The following is a 17,111-nucleotide window of genomic DNA, read 5'->3' on the forward strand; positions in this document are numbered from 1 at the left end:
ATGGACGCACATCTTAAAGGGCCACTCCACCCCTTAACATCTTAAAGGGCCAGTCCACCCCTTAACATCTTAAAGGGCCACTCCACCCCTTAACATCTTAAAGGGCCAGTCCACCCCTAACATCTTAAAGGGCCACTCCACCCTTTAACATCTTAAAGGGCCAGTCCACCCCTTAACATCTTAAAGGGCACTCCACCCCTTAACATCTTAAAGGGCCAGTCCACCCCTTAACATCTTAAAGGGCCAGTCCACCCCTTAACATCTTAAAGGGGCCACTCCACCCCTTAACATCTTAAAGGGCCACTCCACCCCTTAACATCATAAAGGGCCAGTCCACCCCTTAACATCTTAAAGGGCCACTCCACCCCTTAACATCTTAAAGGGCCAGTCCACCCCTTAACATCTTAAAGGGGCCACTCCACCCCTTAACATCTTAAAGGGCCACTCCACTCCTTAACATCTTAAAGGGCCACTCCACCCCTTAACATCTTAAAGGGCCACTCCACCCCTTAACATCTTAAAGGGGCCACTCCACTCCTTAACATCTTAAAGGGCCAGTCCACCCCTTAACATCTTAAAGGGCCAGTCCACCCCTTAACATCTTAAAGGGAACTGGCAGTAATCAGCCCCGTGGACCCCCATTTGAAAAGATATTCCAGGGACCCCCCATGAGAGAAGATTTTTACGGCTCTAGCAGTGATTCTCAACCCGTTTAATTTCAAGGACCCCCAGTTTGACCTACATTATTCTACGGACGCCCACTCTGTAGCTAGCTAGCGCTCACTGGCAGTCTACGGACCCCACTCTGTAGCTAGCTAGCGCTCACTGGCAGTCTATGGACCCCACTCTGTAGCTAGCTAGCGCTCACTGGCAGTCTACGGACCCCACTCTGTAGCTAGCTAGCGCTCACTGGCAGTCTACGGACCCCACTCTGTAGCTAGCTAGCGCTCACTGGCAGTCTACGGACCCCACTCTGTAGCTAGCTAGCGCTCACTGGCAGTCTATGGACGCCCACTCTGTAGCTAGCTAGCGCTCACTGGCAGGGCCAACAGAACTCTCCAGGTCATTTAAAGCAGTGCTTCTCAAAGTGGGGTCTCCGGGGGGGGGGGGGGGGGGGGGGTGGTCCCTATACCCACAGGTTGAGAACAGCTGTTTTATGACATAGGGCTGAAGTTCTGCTTGTACAAATATAACAACCATTAAACTTGGACAGAACTTAAAAAAAAAAAAAAACATATTTTGGGGACCTCCCCCCAAATAATTTGGGGACCACCCCCGAGGGGTCGAGACCGTAGAGTATATATTAATAGAGACATATTGGCCCAATTTGTCATTGCAACTCGGGCCAGCGCTGGTCCGTTGACTATCATTGCACACGTTCATGTTTCACACGTACACGCTAGGTTTCATACGTGAACGCTAAAACGCTATGTTTCATACGTGAACGCTATGTTTCATATGGTTGGATGGAGGAGAAATCCACCTTAACCCATTCTGACCTGAGATCAGATCCATACGAGGTTTCCACTAGGACACACACTGGTCTGATGAACCCATTCTGACCTGAGATCAGATTATAAAAATGTCAGTCGTTCTTCGAATTTTTTAAAAATAGCAGACCTACAAGCTCGTATCGCGCCACTCGGTGGCGCGATATGAGCTTGTAGATCTGCTATTTTTCAATAGCTAAAGCATAACATGATGCCAACACCAAAATGGGTGCCCGGTCAGAATGGGTTAATATATATGTCTACACCATGGGCTCGTATTTCAGCAGGTCACCAGTTTCACCGCTACACCTCCATGCTGGGGGGGGGGGGGGGGGGGGAGTGAGGGAGTGGCCGAGATTCAGCTCTAGAGAAACGACGGGGAAACCGCCGTTCGCCATCTGGCTACGAGTCTTTACTTCTTGCCTCTGCTGCCCCCTGTCTTCTTGGAGGAGGAAGAGGAGGCGGTGGTGGTGGTGTTCTTCTTCTTGGAGGCAGAAGGTTTCTTCTGGCAGTATTTCTGTTCCAGAGAGCTGAGCAGAGAGCTGAAGCCTGCTTCCCTGGTCGCACTGTTCTTCTGTAGGGAGGACACGTAAGCAAACGCGCGCGCGCACGCGCACACACACACACACACACACACACACGCACGCACACGACACACACACACGAGAGAGGGGAGTTGCACCACTCGGTTCACACAGGTGTGATTTTTTTTCACTATTTGGTTGGCTTAACATGTCCACGTGTCATTTATTTACATATGTGGTACGCTTTACAAAGTCCAGCGTGAACACCAAAACGGACCAAAATCTAAACGCAAATATTTGGTCCTTGATCCGGACCTTCTAAGCGAACTTTGGGTGTGAAAGCGTCCTTAGAGACATACAGATATACTGTAGGTAAAAAGGGGAAAAGAAACATACATAGTGAGGGGGAAGGATTCAGGTTTTACGGGGGCCAGTTCGTATCGGGGCCCTTTGAGAGCGGTTTTGAAGGAGTCAAGGGATTTGGGATGTCTTAATGACTGTTGTTAGGGCGTTTTCCCCACATTTTGGTGGCATAGGAGGCCAAAGATAGCCTGATGAAGGCCGCATAGGCCGAAACTTTGCTATTTCCCTAATAAGTGGTGGTCACTGCATTTGAAGACAGTGTGCGGTTGTTTTTTCCATGTTCAATTTTGGGGCACCGTACCCATCTCCTACGCACCTGTCGTTTGTAGGTGTGCAAAAGCTTTGCTTTCCCTTTTTTCGGTGGCATAGGAGCGAAAAATAATTCAGTCCCTCGTCTGTGCCGAATCTGGGTTGTACAGCAGCAGCTACAAAGCATGAAAGGAATGTTGTGCTCGTGCACGTGTGCACGTGCACGTACCTTGATGAGTGCTGTGAGACTGTTCTCTTCAAGTCCCAACTCCTTCTTCATCTGTTCACACTCCTCTTCCTCCCTCTGAGCCTGAACACACACACACACACACACACACACACACACAAAGCATGGGAATACATCACATAAAAAGCATTTATCATGAAACATGCGTGAGCTGAGAACGTAACAGTGGAATATCTATATAATGAAACTATACATATAAACCTATACATATATACTATACTATGCTATACATATGTACTATGACGTGCTATGACTACATACAATGCAATTATAGTGCTGTCTACATAACATGCTATAAGTCTGTATCAAATGCTATCCAAGTCTACAGAATTGCTATCTAGGGTAGAGTAAGTGCTATGGGCCATGATGGAGTCTGAAAAGGTTGGGTTTTCAGACTACGGAGGAAGATTGGGAGTGATGCTGCAGTTCTGACTGCAATGGGAAGTGCACACACACACACACACACACACACACACACACACACACACACACACACACACACACACACACACACACACACACACACACACACACACACACACACACACACACACACACACACACACACACACACACACACACACACACACACACACACACACACACACACACACACACACACACACAAACTAGGCATGTAACGATATATCGATATTAATCCCGACGATATGAATCGATTCATTGAAATAAAAAGATGTGTGTGTCTGTGACTGTAGAGGGGAGCTGTGTGTGTCTGTGACTGTAGAGAGGAGCTGTGTGTGTCTGTGACTGTAGAGGGGAGCTGTGTGTGTCTGTGACTGTAGAGGGGAGCTGTGTGTGTCTGTGACTGTAGAGGGGAGCTGTGTGTGTCTGTGACTGTAGAGAGGAGCTGTGTGTGTCTGTGACTGTAGAGGGGAGCTGTGTGTGTCTGTGACTGTAGAGAGGAGCTGTGTGTGTCTGTGACTGTAGAGGGGAGCTGTGTGTGTCTGTGACTGTAGAGGGGAGCTGTGTGTGTCTGTGACTGTAGAGGGGAGCTGTGTGTGTCTGTGACTGTAGAGAGGAGCTGTGTGTGTCTGTGACTGTAGAGGGGAGCTGTGTGTGTCTGTGACTGTAGAGGGGAGCTGTGTGTGTCTGTGACTGTAGAGGGGAGCTGTGTGTGTCTGTGACTGTAGAGGGGAGCTGTGTGTCTGTGACTGTAGAGAGGAGCTGTGTGTGTGTCTGTGACTGTAGAGGGGAGCTGTGTGTGTCTGTGACTGTAGAGGGGAGCTGTGTGTGTCTGTGACTGTAGAGGGGAGCTGTGTGTGTCTGTGACTGTACAGGGGAGCTGTGTGTGTCTGTGACTGTAGAGGGGAGCTGTGTGTGTCTGTGACTGTAGAGGGGAGCTGTGTGTGTCTGTGACTGTAGAGAGGAGCTGTGTGTGTCTGTGACTGTAGAGGGGAGCTGTGTGTGTCTGTGACTGTAGAGGGGAGCTGTGTGTGACTGTGTCTGTAGAGGGGAGCTGTGTGTGACTGTGTCTGTGCCCAGGTGATGATGGTCGTTGATGCTCATCAAGGAAGGCAATTATGTTTCTGCACTGTCAAAAGTAATGCTACTTCTTTTGCAATGTAGTTAAATAAAAAATCTCAGGGGGGGGGAAGATAAATTATATAAAATTAAAAAAACTGTATTTTTTCTTTAAAGTATATATATTTTTTAATATTGTGAAAAGTCGTATCGTGAACCTCATATCGTGATACGTATCGTATCGTGAGTAGAGTGAATCGTTACATGCCTACTACATACATATACAATTAAAACAAACACAGCGCCGATATTCCAAACCTCTTCAGGTACATTTTCAACCCATTCTGACCGGGAACCCTTTGGTGTTTAGCATCATGTTATGCTTTAGCTATTGAAAAACAGCAGATCTACAAGCTCATAGCGCGCCACCGAGTGGCGCGATACGAGCTTGTAGGTCTGCTATTTTTGAAAAATTTGAAGAACGACTGACATTTTTAGAATCTGATCTCAGGTCAGAATGGGTTCATCAGACCAGTGTGTGTCCAGTGGAAACCTGGTATGAATCTGATCTCAGGTCAGAATGGGTTATAATCAGACCAGTGTGTGTCCAGTGGAAACCTGGTATGAATCTGATCTCAGGTCAGAATGGGTTAAACTTGTTTCAGCAATAGGATAATATTTTTTGGGGGGCGCGCGCACGCACGTGTAACAGACGTGATCTTGCGTGGTGTTATATGAAGCACCATAGACCAGGATCTCAGCAGTGAGTAGATTTATTCTCTGTACAAAAGACAACGAGGAAATCACTGCTCTGCTCTGTGACTCGTAAATACGTTTTCCACAATATCAGTTTGCGCTTTCAAAGCCAGTATGCAATAGGAAGTGCGGTAAGGTTACGTCATTAGGTTATAGGTCATAGGTTACGTCAACCGCCTGAACTCTTAAAGTGACAGAACATTGGATCACAATACAATATAGAGCGCCGCAGTCCCGCCCCCTCTCAGAAAAGCGAGTGGCCCAGGAAATGAAACCCCAATGCATTCTCCCATCGGCACTTCTAATATAATTTATTTAAAGACGGTTACGCCGCGGACAAAGCCAACTCGGATCGTGACAAATCATGACAATGAACACAATGTTTTGGGGCCGATCAAATCATTAGAAAGAAGAAAATAAAGGCAGGAGACAACACTATTTGTTTTGTTTTTCGTCTTATAAATTATTTGATCGTCCCAAAACATTGTGTTCATTGTCATGATTCGTCACGATCCGAGTTGGCTTTGTCCGCGGCGTAGCCGTCTTTAAATAAATTATATTAGAAGTGCCGATGGGAAGTGCCGATGATTGGGGTTTCATTTCCTGGGCCACTCGTTTTTCTGAGAGGGGGCGGGACTGCGGCGCTCTATAATGCCTGGACAAGTGGAAGCACTATTAACCATGTTACGCACGCACGTGTGTTTCCTGCGTTACCTTGCGTTTCCTGGAGGCTTTCTTCTTGCTGCTCTCGTGCGTGAACTCCTTCAGGGCAGGAATCTGTCCTTCGTCGATGGCTGCCTGGAGACAGGACAGGACACCGTGTGTTAACTCTTTCTTTCCCAGGTCCGTATAGACGCGTACCTCCACGTGGACTCCACGTCTAACTCTAACCGCAGCGTCCCGGTTCCCATAGGCCAAATTCCAATACCCAAAATCTCAGCCACTCGCTCACTCCCACTCGCTCACTACAGCATGGTGAAACTGGTGACCTGCCGAAATATGTTACCATCTTGTGGACTTCACACAACTACATGGAGGTCTTTAAATATGTGGCCTGAATACCGCTATAGGTTGAACTTTGCTAATGAACAAACCGCAACGATTTTTATTCGGACACTTGACATTATGTGACGTCTGCAAGATTTTCACATTATTTCAGTAGGTCACCAATGTCACCGTAACACCACCATGCTGGAGTGAACGAGTGTGAGTGAGCGAGTGGCCGAGATTTGGGGTGTTGGAATTTGGCTATAGCAACGCTCCACCGTCACAGCTATGGGATCGGTGCAAAGCACTTGAAAGGAGTATTTTCAAACCGCCATAAGTCGGACTCCTGCCGTTTGTACCGCGACGCTGCCGCCATGTAAACGCTTTTGAAGAGTGTGTGTGTGTGTGTGTGTGTGTGTGGGGGGGGGGGGACGACGACTCCTACTTGTTAAAGTGAACGCGCACGGTGGCACTGGGAGCTGGGGGTTTATGCTAACAGCTAGCCGAAGTATCCTGACGTCGAAATAAAAATAAAACTGAAAGTCTCAAAGATTTGTGCCGCATTTTTACTATTTTTCCAATATAGCTAAAGTATAACATAATGCTTAACCCATTCTGAACGGGAACCCCTTTTGGTGTTTAGCATCATGACACGCTTTATGTATTGAAAAATAGCAGATCTACAAGCTCATATCGCGCCACCGAGTGGCGCGATACGAGCTTGTAGGTCTGCTATTTTTTTTAAATTCGAAGAACGACTGACATTTTTAGAATCTGATCTCAGGTCAGAATGGGTTCATCAGACCAGTGTGTGTCCCGTGGAAACCTCGTATGAATCTGATCTCAGGTCAGAATGGGTTAACCCATTCTGAACGGGAACCCCTTGTGGTGTTTAGCATCATGACACGGGGAGAACATGCAAACTCCACACAGAGTTCGAGTCCTGATGGTTGAGTCAGCGCTTCTTCCTGATTTACCGTTTACTTACTAATGGCGATATCAAAAACTCCCACCACACATCCCACTGATCCCATTGGCCTATTGGATTTTCAGTTTCAGTCATTAGTCCCTTGAATAGTTTTCATTTAGTTTTAGTCACATTTTAGTCGCCTGGGATGTTTTAGCGTTGGTCTAGTTTCAGTCGACTAAATGTCATAGGATTTTGGTTGGACTATTAGTCGACCAAAATGTGTTTTGTCGGGCCTTGATGCCGTCGTAATGAAATAGCCGATCTACAAGCTCACTGCGCGGATCTGTTGTCCACTAGTCCCTTCCTAACATTTTTGTCTAGTTTGTATTTGTTGACAAAATTGCCGGTATATTTAGTCTTAGTTTTAGTCGTTTCCATGTATTTTGTCAGAGAAAAAAGGTGGTCGACGAACATTTCTCCTCCTAGTTTTAGTCGACGAAATCAACATTGATCCCAGTGATCCTATTGGCCTCGTGGTGGTGGCTCCGCCCACACAGGGCGTGGCTTCCTCACCTGCAGCACCCCGGTGATCCTGGCCTCGTGGGCGTGGCTCCCGAACAGGGCGTGGTCCAGGATGAGGCTCAGGTCTCCCTGGCAGTCTCTGTAGATCCTCAGCAGGTCCTTCCTCTCCTCCTCGGAACCCACGTAGGTCCGCTCGAAGTCCACGATGTCCTGAGAGCTGATCTAGAGGAGACACGTCTACGTATGAGACACATCTACAGGAGACACATCTACAGGAGACACGTCTACAGGAGACACGTCTACAGGAGACACATCTACAGGAGACACATCTACAGGAGACACATCTACAGGAGACACATCTACAGGAGACACGTCTACAGGAGACACATCTACAGGAGACACATCTACAGGAGACACGTCTACAGGAGACACGTCTACAGGAGACACATCTACAGGAGACACATCTACAGGAGACACATCTACAGGAGACACATCTACAGGAGACACATCTACAGGAGACACATCTACAGGAGACACGTCTACAGGAGACACATCTACAGGAGACACATCTACAGGAGACACGTCTACAGGAGACACATCTACAGGAGACACATCTACAGGAGACACATCTACAGGAGACACGTCTACAGGAGACACATCTACAGGAGGCACGTCTACAGGAGACACGTCTACAGGAGACACATCTACAGGAGACACATCTACAGGAGACACGTCTACAGGAGACACGTCTACAGGAGACACATCTACAGGAGACACATCTACAGGAGACACGTCTACAGGAGACACGTCTACAGGAGACACATCTACAGGAGACACATCTACAGGAGACACGTCTACAGGAGACACATCTACAGGAGACACATCTACAGGAGACACGTCTACAGGAGACACATCTACAGGAGACACATCTACAGGAGACACATCTACAGGAGACACGTCTACAGGAGACACATCTACAGGAGACACATCTACAGGAGACACATCTACAGGAGACACATCTACAGGAGACACGTCTACAGGAGACACGTCTACAGGAGACACATCTACAGGAGACACGTCTACAGGAGACACGTCTACAGGTCTATCCATCTACAGGAGACACATCTACAGGAGACACGTCTACAGGAGACACGTCTACAGGAGACACATCTACAGGAGACACGTCTACAGGAGACACATCTACAGGAGACACATCTACAGGAGACACATCTACAGGAGACACGTCTACAGGAGACACGTCTACAGGAGACACGTCTACAGGAGACACATCTACAGGAGACACATCTACAGGAGACACATCTACAGGAGACACGTCTATGTATGAGACACATCTACAGGAGACACATCTACAGGAGACACATCTACAGGAGACACATCTACAGGAGACACATCTACAGGAGACACGTCTACAGGAGACACATCTACAGGAGACACATCTACAGGAGACACGTCTACAGGAGACACATCTACAGGAGACACATCTACAGGAGACACGTCTACAGGAGACACATCTACAGGAGACACATCTACAGGAGACACGTCTACAGGAGACACATCTACAGGTCTATCCATCTATTATTGTTATATTACATGTTAGAAACCAACTGCAAGATATTGAGGATTCCATACAGACAAACGGTTTCTGGTAAAACTGGAACAGACTTAATGAGCTAAAACAGGACGAACTACCCATCCAACATGGAGATATATTTATATGGGTGAACCATTTTTCTAGCCTCATTGGCCCAATCGAGAAGAACAAATAGCAAAAACAAATAAAAGATAAACTACAAAACCTAGTCAGCCATAAAAGACTATACCAGAATAGAAAAGAACTACAAGACAAAATAAAAACACTTAAAACAAAGAAGGCCTGTCCTGTGGGGCAGACGGCATTCTAAATGAAATGATAAAATTCACCGACCTCAAATTCCAACTGGCCATATTAAAACTCCTAAATAATCCGTGCTCAGCTCTGGGATTTTCCCCAGCACATGGAATCAAGGGCTGATAACGCCACTCCACAAAAGCGGAGACAAATATGACCCAAATAACTACCGCGGGATTTGTGTAAACAGCAACCTCGGAAAGATCCTCTGCATGATCCTCAAGCACAGAATTCTAAGGGCTGTATTTTGCGTGTCTTAAGTACCAGGTCTTATTCCCTAACTTGAGTAAACTAAAGACCTGGAGGCGTGATCAATGCTCTTTGGCTATTCTGAGTGGCCAAAGAGCATTGACCACGCCTCCAGGTCTTTAGTTTACTCAAGTTAGATAATAAGACCTGGTACTTAAGACACGCAAAATACAGCCCTAAATGTCCTCACTGAAAGCAATGTCCTGAGCAAATCACAAATTGGCTTCCTATACCAAAATATCGCACAACAGACCACATTTACACTCTCAACACCCTAATTGACAACCAAATAAACAAAAACAAAAGCAAATTATTCTCCCTCTTTGTCGACTTCAAAAAAGCATTCGATTCAATTTGGCATGAGGGCCTGATGTACAAACTGTTGGAAAGTGGCATTGGGGGAAAAACCTATGACATCATAAAATCAATGTACACTAACAACAAATGCGCAGTTAGAATAGGCGAAAAGCACACAGACTTTTTTCCCCCAAAGCCGTGGAGTTAGACAGGGATGCAGCCTGAATTAGCAAAAACGTTAGAACAGTCTACAGCGCCAGGCATCCCCTTGGCAAACACAGAAATCAAATGCTTACTTTGAGGTTTACGCAGATGACCTGCTGCTGCTGTCCCCAACCAAAGAAGGACTACAGCAGCAACTTGATCTCCTACACAAATTCTCCCAGACACGGGCCCTGACAGTGAACCTAACCAAGACTAAAATCATGATATTTCAAAAACGGCCCAGCCGCCAAAACCACCAATTTTTCCTAAATACAATCCCACTAGAACAAACAAAAAACTATACCTATACCTTGGCCTAAACATCAGCAGCACAGGGAACTACAACCAAGCTGTAAAGGACCTGAGAGACAAGGCAAGAAGGGCATTCTATGCCATCAAAAGAAACATAAAAATAGACATCCCAATTAAAACCTGGCTTAAAATACTGGACTCTGTGATAGAACCAATTACCCTCTATATGGTTGCGAGATCTGGGGACCTGGAAAAATGGGATAAACACCAAACCGAGACCCTACACACAGAACTCTGCAAATCCATTCTCCGTACCCAGCGAAAAAACACCTAATAATGCATGCAGGGCAGAATTAGGACGATACCCACTCATAATCAAAATATAAAAGAGAGCACTTAAGTTCTACAACCACCTAAAAGAAAGTGACCTAGATGCACTCCATAACAAGGCACTCACACACAGTGAAACTCTAGAGAGATGCCCCCTCAGCCAGCTGGCCCTGGAACTCCGGGCACAAACACAAACAGAGCCACGAGATAGAAAACCCATTGGACTAAACCAAATTATAAAACAGCAAAGGGAAAACTATCTGACACATTGGAAAGAAGCAACACAAAAGCAGAGTAAACTAGAATGCTATCTGGCCCTAAACAGAGAATACACAGTGGCAGATACCTGAGCATCGTGACCGACCCAAAACAAAGACAAATCTTAACTAGGTACAGACTCAGTGAGCACAGTCTCGCGACCGAGAAAGGCCGTCATAGGCAGACCTGTATCCCGAGAGAAGACAGACTATGCACCCACTGCACACTAAACGAAGTGGAAACCGACTTACACTTCCTAACCATCTGTCCATTGTACCAAGACATCAGAGACACATACTTCCCACAGATTACAACCACACACAGCGATTTTGAAAACATGACCAATGACAAAAAACTCCCATATCTGCTGGGCGAAGTACAACAATGTGCAAACACAGCAGCAAGATTTGTGAGTTGCTGTGATAGGAGAAGGATATCAAATGGAACACAACCACCCTAAAGACTAACCATTGTGTATATTCCTGCACTATACCTGCATCGAGTGATCTTGGTATACATAGAAATTGATCTATTGAAGATTCTGACCTTCAAAGTACATAATTTTTGTTTTGATTGTATTGCTGTATTGTTGTATTGTTCTTTCTGCTTTGGCAATGTAAACGTATGTTTTCTCATGCCAATAAAGCCCTTTGAATTTAATTGAATTGTGTGTGCGTGCGTCTGTGCCTGTGTGCGTGTGTGTGCGCGTGTGTGTACTAGGCATGTGAATCTCGTCTCATCTCATCTCATCTCACGATTCGATACGCATCTCGATGCACTGCCAGCGATACGATACATTAGAGATACATGGAATCCCCTGGCGATACGATGCAATACGATTCTCCCTCTTCCCGAAGCGATGCGATAACCATTTAGTTCAAATCAATGCGATACGATGCGATTCACCCCTCTACCGATACGATGCGATTTGATGGCGATTCATCACGATAGAAAGGATTTATATTAAAGCTCTATTAATTTCCCAAAACATGTAAAATGCATTACATTTAAATTCAAAGCAATTTATTGTTTTACTGTAGGTTAGTATTATAGCTCTGCATCTCAAACAACCCAACTTGTAGAATTCTGTAAGTAAACAAAGGGTCTGCTCTCTGCTGGTTATTGTGGAATTGTTAGATTACTAATAATCATAGGCTATAGTATAATAATTATATCTCAAAGGTCAATTTGAGGTTTTGAGTATAGAGGGTTCAAGAGATTAAAATGTAATAGCCTATCGTTCATCAATTAATGTTACCAACATATAAATAGAAAAGAAACAAATAAACAAAACAAAAATTACAGGTCACACTTTTAGTGCTGTCAAACAAGTCTATGTCTAGTTTAATCTGCAACAGTTTTATAATATAATTGCCTATATGGGGGTCCCTACTTGATCTCTCACTCTCAGCTAAGTGGTCCTTGGCTTGACCTGAAAAACATTGAAGACCCTGGCCTGCATGTATTATTAACGTTATAAATACATAGCAGATGTATAAGCTCACAACGCGTCTCATCCACGCCCCGCTGTGAGCTTGTGGATCTGCAATTTTAGGCGTGCGACACCGTCTTGCTGCAGAATATAAATAAGGCTTCTATCCCAGAGAACAGCAGGGGAAATCTGGACAGTGGAAAGTTGGGAAACGGTTGTAAACGACTTTAAACGCAAGCAGTACACCCTGCTGTGGCGTTGTTGTCGACTTTAAACGCAAGCAGTACACCCAGCTGTGGCGTTGTTGTTGTTGTACACGTGTGTGCAGACTGCAGAAGCTTTCTTTAATTACAAATTGATGATGATCGCGACGCAGATTTGCGTCGGATAATCAGCAAGCACAGCTGTGGAGTGTGGATCATTAACAGCAGTCCAGCACGCAGCGCTACAGTGAAAAGTCAACTGATCGACGGACAAAGCTACAGTACTCGGACAGCTATTTTATAAAGCTAAAGAGTAAAGGTGGTGCTTCTCGTTTAATGCGTGGGGCTCACTTCTGTTAGTCGCGGGCAGGGCTCGACAGTGCGACTAGGTACTCGCATTTGCGACTAAAAATATCACTGTGCGAGTTGTAAAATTAAATTTGTAGCACAGGTGCGACTATACAGGATTTGACCATTCAATCGTGATAAAGACAAGTCTCTGTCTACAGCAAGTGCACATTCTATAGTCGCGGTTCTATACCTACATTTATATTTCTGAACGGCGGTGTCGTTCGCCAAAAAGAGCAGAGCTACAAGCTAACAACGTGTCGCGGCTCAATGCGGTTTTCATTTGAAGATCTGTCCCTTTGCTCCCACCGGCACCGCCCCTCCCCTCCCTGTGTTGCTGATCAGTTCTCTTCTCTTCCCTGTCAGCAGCGGAGCGAACGCAACAGGATAGCATTAGCATGTATTGGTAGCACAGAAGGAGTTGCTAGGACCCCGACACGTTGAATACTAAAGTTTGTAATGTTAAAACATCACTTGATATAACTTTTAACCAAACGTGGATGAAACAGCGTGCAGCCGCGCACGTAAAGAGTGCACGTGCGCACGCACATGGAGTGGACGGATTGATGTATACCGGTATACCAAAACAACCCTTGCTAAGCACCTCGCTAAAAGCGTGTGCGCAGCAGCGCAATACGAATGACCGACCTGGCTGGATATATTAGTCAGTGGCTAGCTATGGACCAGAGCTAGTCAGTGGCCTCACTGGCCTGCATAACGAGCAACGTAAAAAGCCTATAAGTCGGATTTTCTGTCTGAACTGAAGCAGTCAAAGCCAACATTACTAATTCACCATCGAGTAGCCTCTGCACTAAATGTCACACTCACATGATAGAACAGCAAGATAAAAACGGATAGTCTGTCCATCCATCCATAAAATGAATTGACTATCTATCTATCTATCTGCATACCAAACTAATAGTCTATCAGTATAAAAACAAATTGATTATATAGATTATATAAAGAAATATGATATCCAGATGAATATCAATATTGTGATAATTTCTGAAAAGATATTGTGATATAATATTTTGTCATATTGCCTGCCCCTACCTCATATCACTTTATTAAAGAAAAATCACACCTGTGTGAAGTGAGGCGCACTCTTATCATCATACATCATGTTTTAATTTACGTCATATTTAGCAGAATTTTGACCTAATTTCTCTGTTCATTGTCAATGGCAAATATTGAGACGTGTGGGGACTAAAGCTGTATATAGGAGGGGCTATAGCGCCCCTCAAAAACACATTATTTGATAACTTTTCATCGTGCTCCTAAAATAATTTGTGTGCTACTAGATTTTTCAACTTAGGCGCACACGTGCTACTTGGAAAAATGCTAAGCGTCGAGCCCTGGTCGCGGGTGCTCATTATAGTCTGAGTCTGTTTGTTGTCTCAACGTGTCTACTCTGCACCGTCGTACGGTAGCTTCTGTTCACTGACTGTGGGCGCGTTCGGAAATACCACACCGGAGCACACTCTCCTATTAGTTTGCATTGCACAGTGGGCTCAGTGCGCTATTTCCGAACACGCCCTGTGTGTGCGCTGCGAGAGACCTTTTTTTCCCCTTCCTTTTCTGATGGTACGTTCAACTTCAATGCGCCTCGGAAACACAGGATAGGGTGAGATTTACCATGAAAAAACGGTGCAGCCACGGATTTTACCGATGCAAGCACTCCGCGAACGATTCACCCGTCAATTTGACCGATACACAGTGAATGAACCGATTCACTCGCATCGCGCACGTCATAATCGATGTATCGATACGTATCGATTATTTTCCACATGCCTAGTGTGTACCTGTGTGTGTGCATGCGTCTGTGCCTGTGTGTGTGTGTGTGTGTGTGTGTGTGTGTGTGTGTGTGTGTGTGTGTGTGTGTGTGTGTCTGTGTGTGTGTGTGTGTGCGTGTGTGGTACCTGGGGGAACAGAACTCTCCAGAATTTGCTCCAGTCTTGTTCTGAGTCGACGGATTCAGAGTCTTCTTCTATGGTTCCCTGTTCGTCGTAGATCGCCCTTTGCTGGGAGTCTGACAGCACTGCATACACCTTACCCAGGGTCTGCGCGCACACACACACACACACACACACACACACACGTTTGTATTACAATAGCTGTGAGGACAACACCACTTTAGGATACAGGGTTAGGGGTCATTGGGGGCGTGGTCAGAGGTTAGGGGTCAATGGGGGCGTGGTCGGGGGTTAGGGGTCATTGGGGGCGTGGTCAGGGGTTAGGGGTCATTGGGGGCGTGGTCAGAGGTTAGGGGTCATTGGGGGCGTGGTCAGGGGTTATTGGGGGTCATTGGGGGTGTGGTCAGGGGTTAGGGGTCATTGGGGGTGTGGTCAGGGGTCAGGGATCATTGGGGGCGGGGTACCTGGAACTTGGCGGTGGCGTGGGGGTCGTCGGGGGCGCGGTCAGGGTGGACCCTCAGAGAGCTCTTGTAGTAGCCTCGTCGTAGCTCCGCCTCCGACGCCGTCCTGGCCACGCCCACCACCTCGTAGAGGCCGGACGTCCCGAACAGAGCCTGGCACTGGTCCAACAGACCCATGGCGACCTCTGGGTGACCCCTCTGTGACCTTTGACCTCTGCGTGATGACAGACGGGCGTTAGAACGGAGCCTGGCACCACGGTGACCTTCCGTGTGACCTTTTCGATGACCCCTGACCCGCATCATTAGCATATAATAAACTTAACCCATTCATACCTGAGGGCGATTTCTGTTTTTTTTAAAGGCTTCTAAATATGACAGTTTCTGTCGGTGATTCTCAAACTATTTCATGTCAGGGACCCCCATGTATTTGGCCTCCTACGAGCTTGTAGATCTGCTATTTTCCAATAGCTAAATTATAACACAATGCTTAACCCATTCTGGGCGGGAACCCATTTTGGTGTTATAGCAGGCGCGCTATGAGCTTGCAGGTCTGCTATTTTTGAAAAATCAAAGAGCGACTGACATTAGAAGACATTTTTTTTTAAATCTGATCTCAGGTCAGAATGGGTTAAAACACCAAAAAGGGGTTTCCAGCCCAGGATGGGGTTAAAAAAACGTTTGCTCTGAAAGAACACTGTATAGATATTACAAGATTTGCGCCAGATTTTAATGGTTTTTTTCTTCTAAAATCAGCAGTATAGCTGTATATACTATGTATATATATGTAGGAGCAGCAGCTTGTACATCTGCTGTTTTTGTTCAACAGCTAAAGTATAACTTTACGTCAAGAGCGATCTACAAGCTCGTAGCGCGGAAACCGAGTGATGAAGAGCGATCTACAAGCTCGTAGCGCGGAAACCGAGTGATGAAGAGCGATCTACAAGCTCGTAGCGCGGAAACCGAGTGATCAAGAGCTATCTACAAGCTCGTAGCGCGGAAACCGAGTGCCAGACAGGGTTATACCAGCCAAGGTGCCTCTGGACCGCTGAGCCACGGCCCGGGGCCGAGCGAACGTTTTTAACTCAAATCTTTCAATAATATGTATTGTTTCAGATCTTTGAATCTGGGGGGGGGGGTAGACATAGGGTAGAAACATAGGGTTTAATTGCATACATTTAATAGCATACCCTACCTTTGACTAGTAATCAAATAAAACATAGACTAAAATAAAGAATTAACCAACTGAATGCACGCCAGTTGAACCTGGAATCTAAATCCAGTGTTACTAAAAGACAGGTTTAAGACTACTTATCATTAAAAGATTGACTTTGCTGCCACCTTCTGGCCACGCGTGGTTACTACAATCACTACTACTATGCAGCATATGTTCCTCTGCATTGAATGGCATGTGGAATAAAATGTAGTGTGAGCACCACTGATGTTACCTAATACCTACATCAGTGGATCCCAAACATCACGGTGCTCTATGAATAAAATTACCTTAACCTTATTAAGGTAATTTTATTCATAGAGAACCGAAGTCCTGACGTAACTCGCTCATCCCGACGATTCCCCTCCTGGTTCGCGGAAGTAATTTCTCTATGGAGAATAACATGGGGTGATCTTAATATCGTCTACTATAAGCGTTGTGGTCCAGAAATAAACAAGCTGTCTCGGCGTTATTGTCAGGGAGGTGTCTCTGTATCGTTTGCAACAGTCAGTCAC

The 17,111-nt window shown here is 46.0% G+C and overlaps 1 protein-coding gene across 1 annotated transcript in view; it reads right to left on the minus strand.

Moving 5' to 3' along the window:
• Positions 1-1,120: 1,120 nt before the first annotated feature.
• Positions 1,121-17,111, minus strand: part of LOC308333365 (dnaJ homolog subfamily C member 9-like) — an 18,373-nt gene continuing 2,382 nt past the window's right edge. The window contains exons 2-7 of the mRNA XM_080789732.1: positions 15,390-15,598; positions 14,932-15,072; positions 7,582-7,752; positions 5,826-5,909; positions 2,856-2,936; positions 1,121-2,064 (exon numbers count right to left, since the gene is read on the minus strand). Coding sequence (XP_080645858.1) covers positions 1,903-2,064; positions 2,856-2,936; positions 5,826-5,909; positions 7,582-7,752; positions 14,932-15,072; positions 15,390-15,563 — 813 coding nt within the window. The 5' untranslated portion in view covers positions 15,564-15,598 and the 3' untranslated portion in view covers positions 1,121-1,902. The remainder of the gene's footprint in view (positions 2,065-2,855; positions 2,937-5,825; positions 5,910-7,581; positions 7,753-14,931; positions 15,073-15,389; positions 15,599-17,111) is intronic.

Source organism: Protomyctophum bolini (assembly GCF_963924005.1).
Source record: "Protomyctophum bolini genome assembly, chromosome: 18".
In the NCBI taxonomy this organism is placed as follows: domain Eukaryota; kingdom Metazoa; phylum Chordata; class Actinopteri; order Myctophiformes; family Myctophidae; genus Protomyctophum; species Protomyctophum bolini.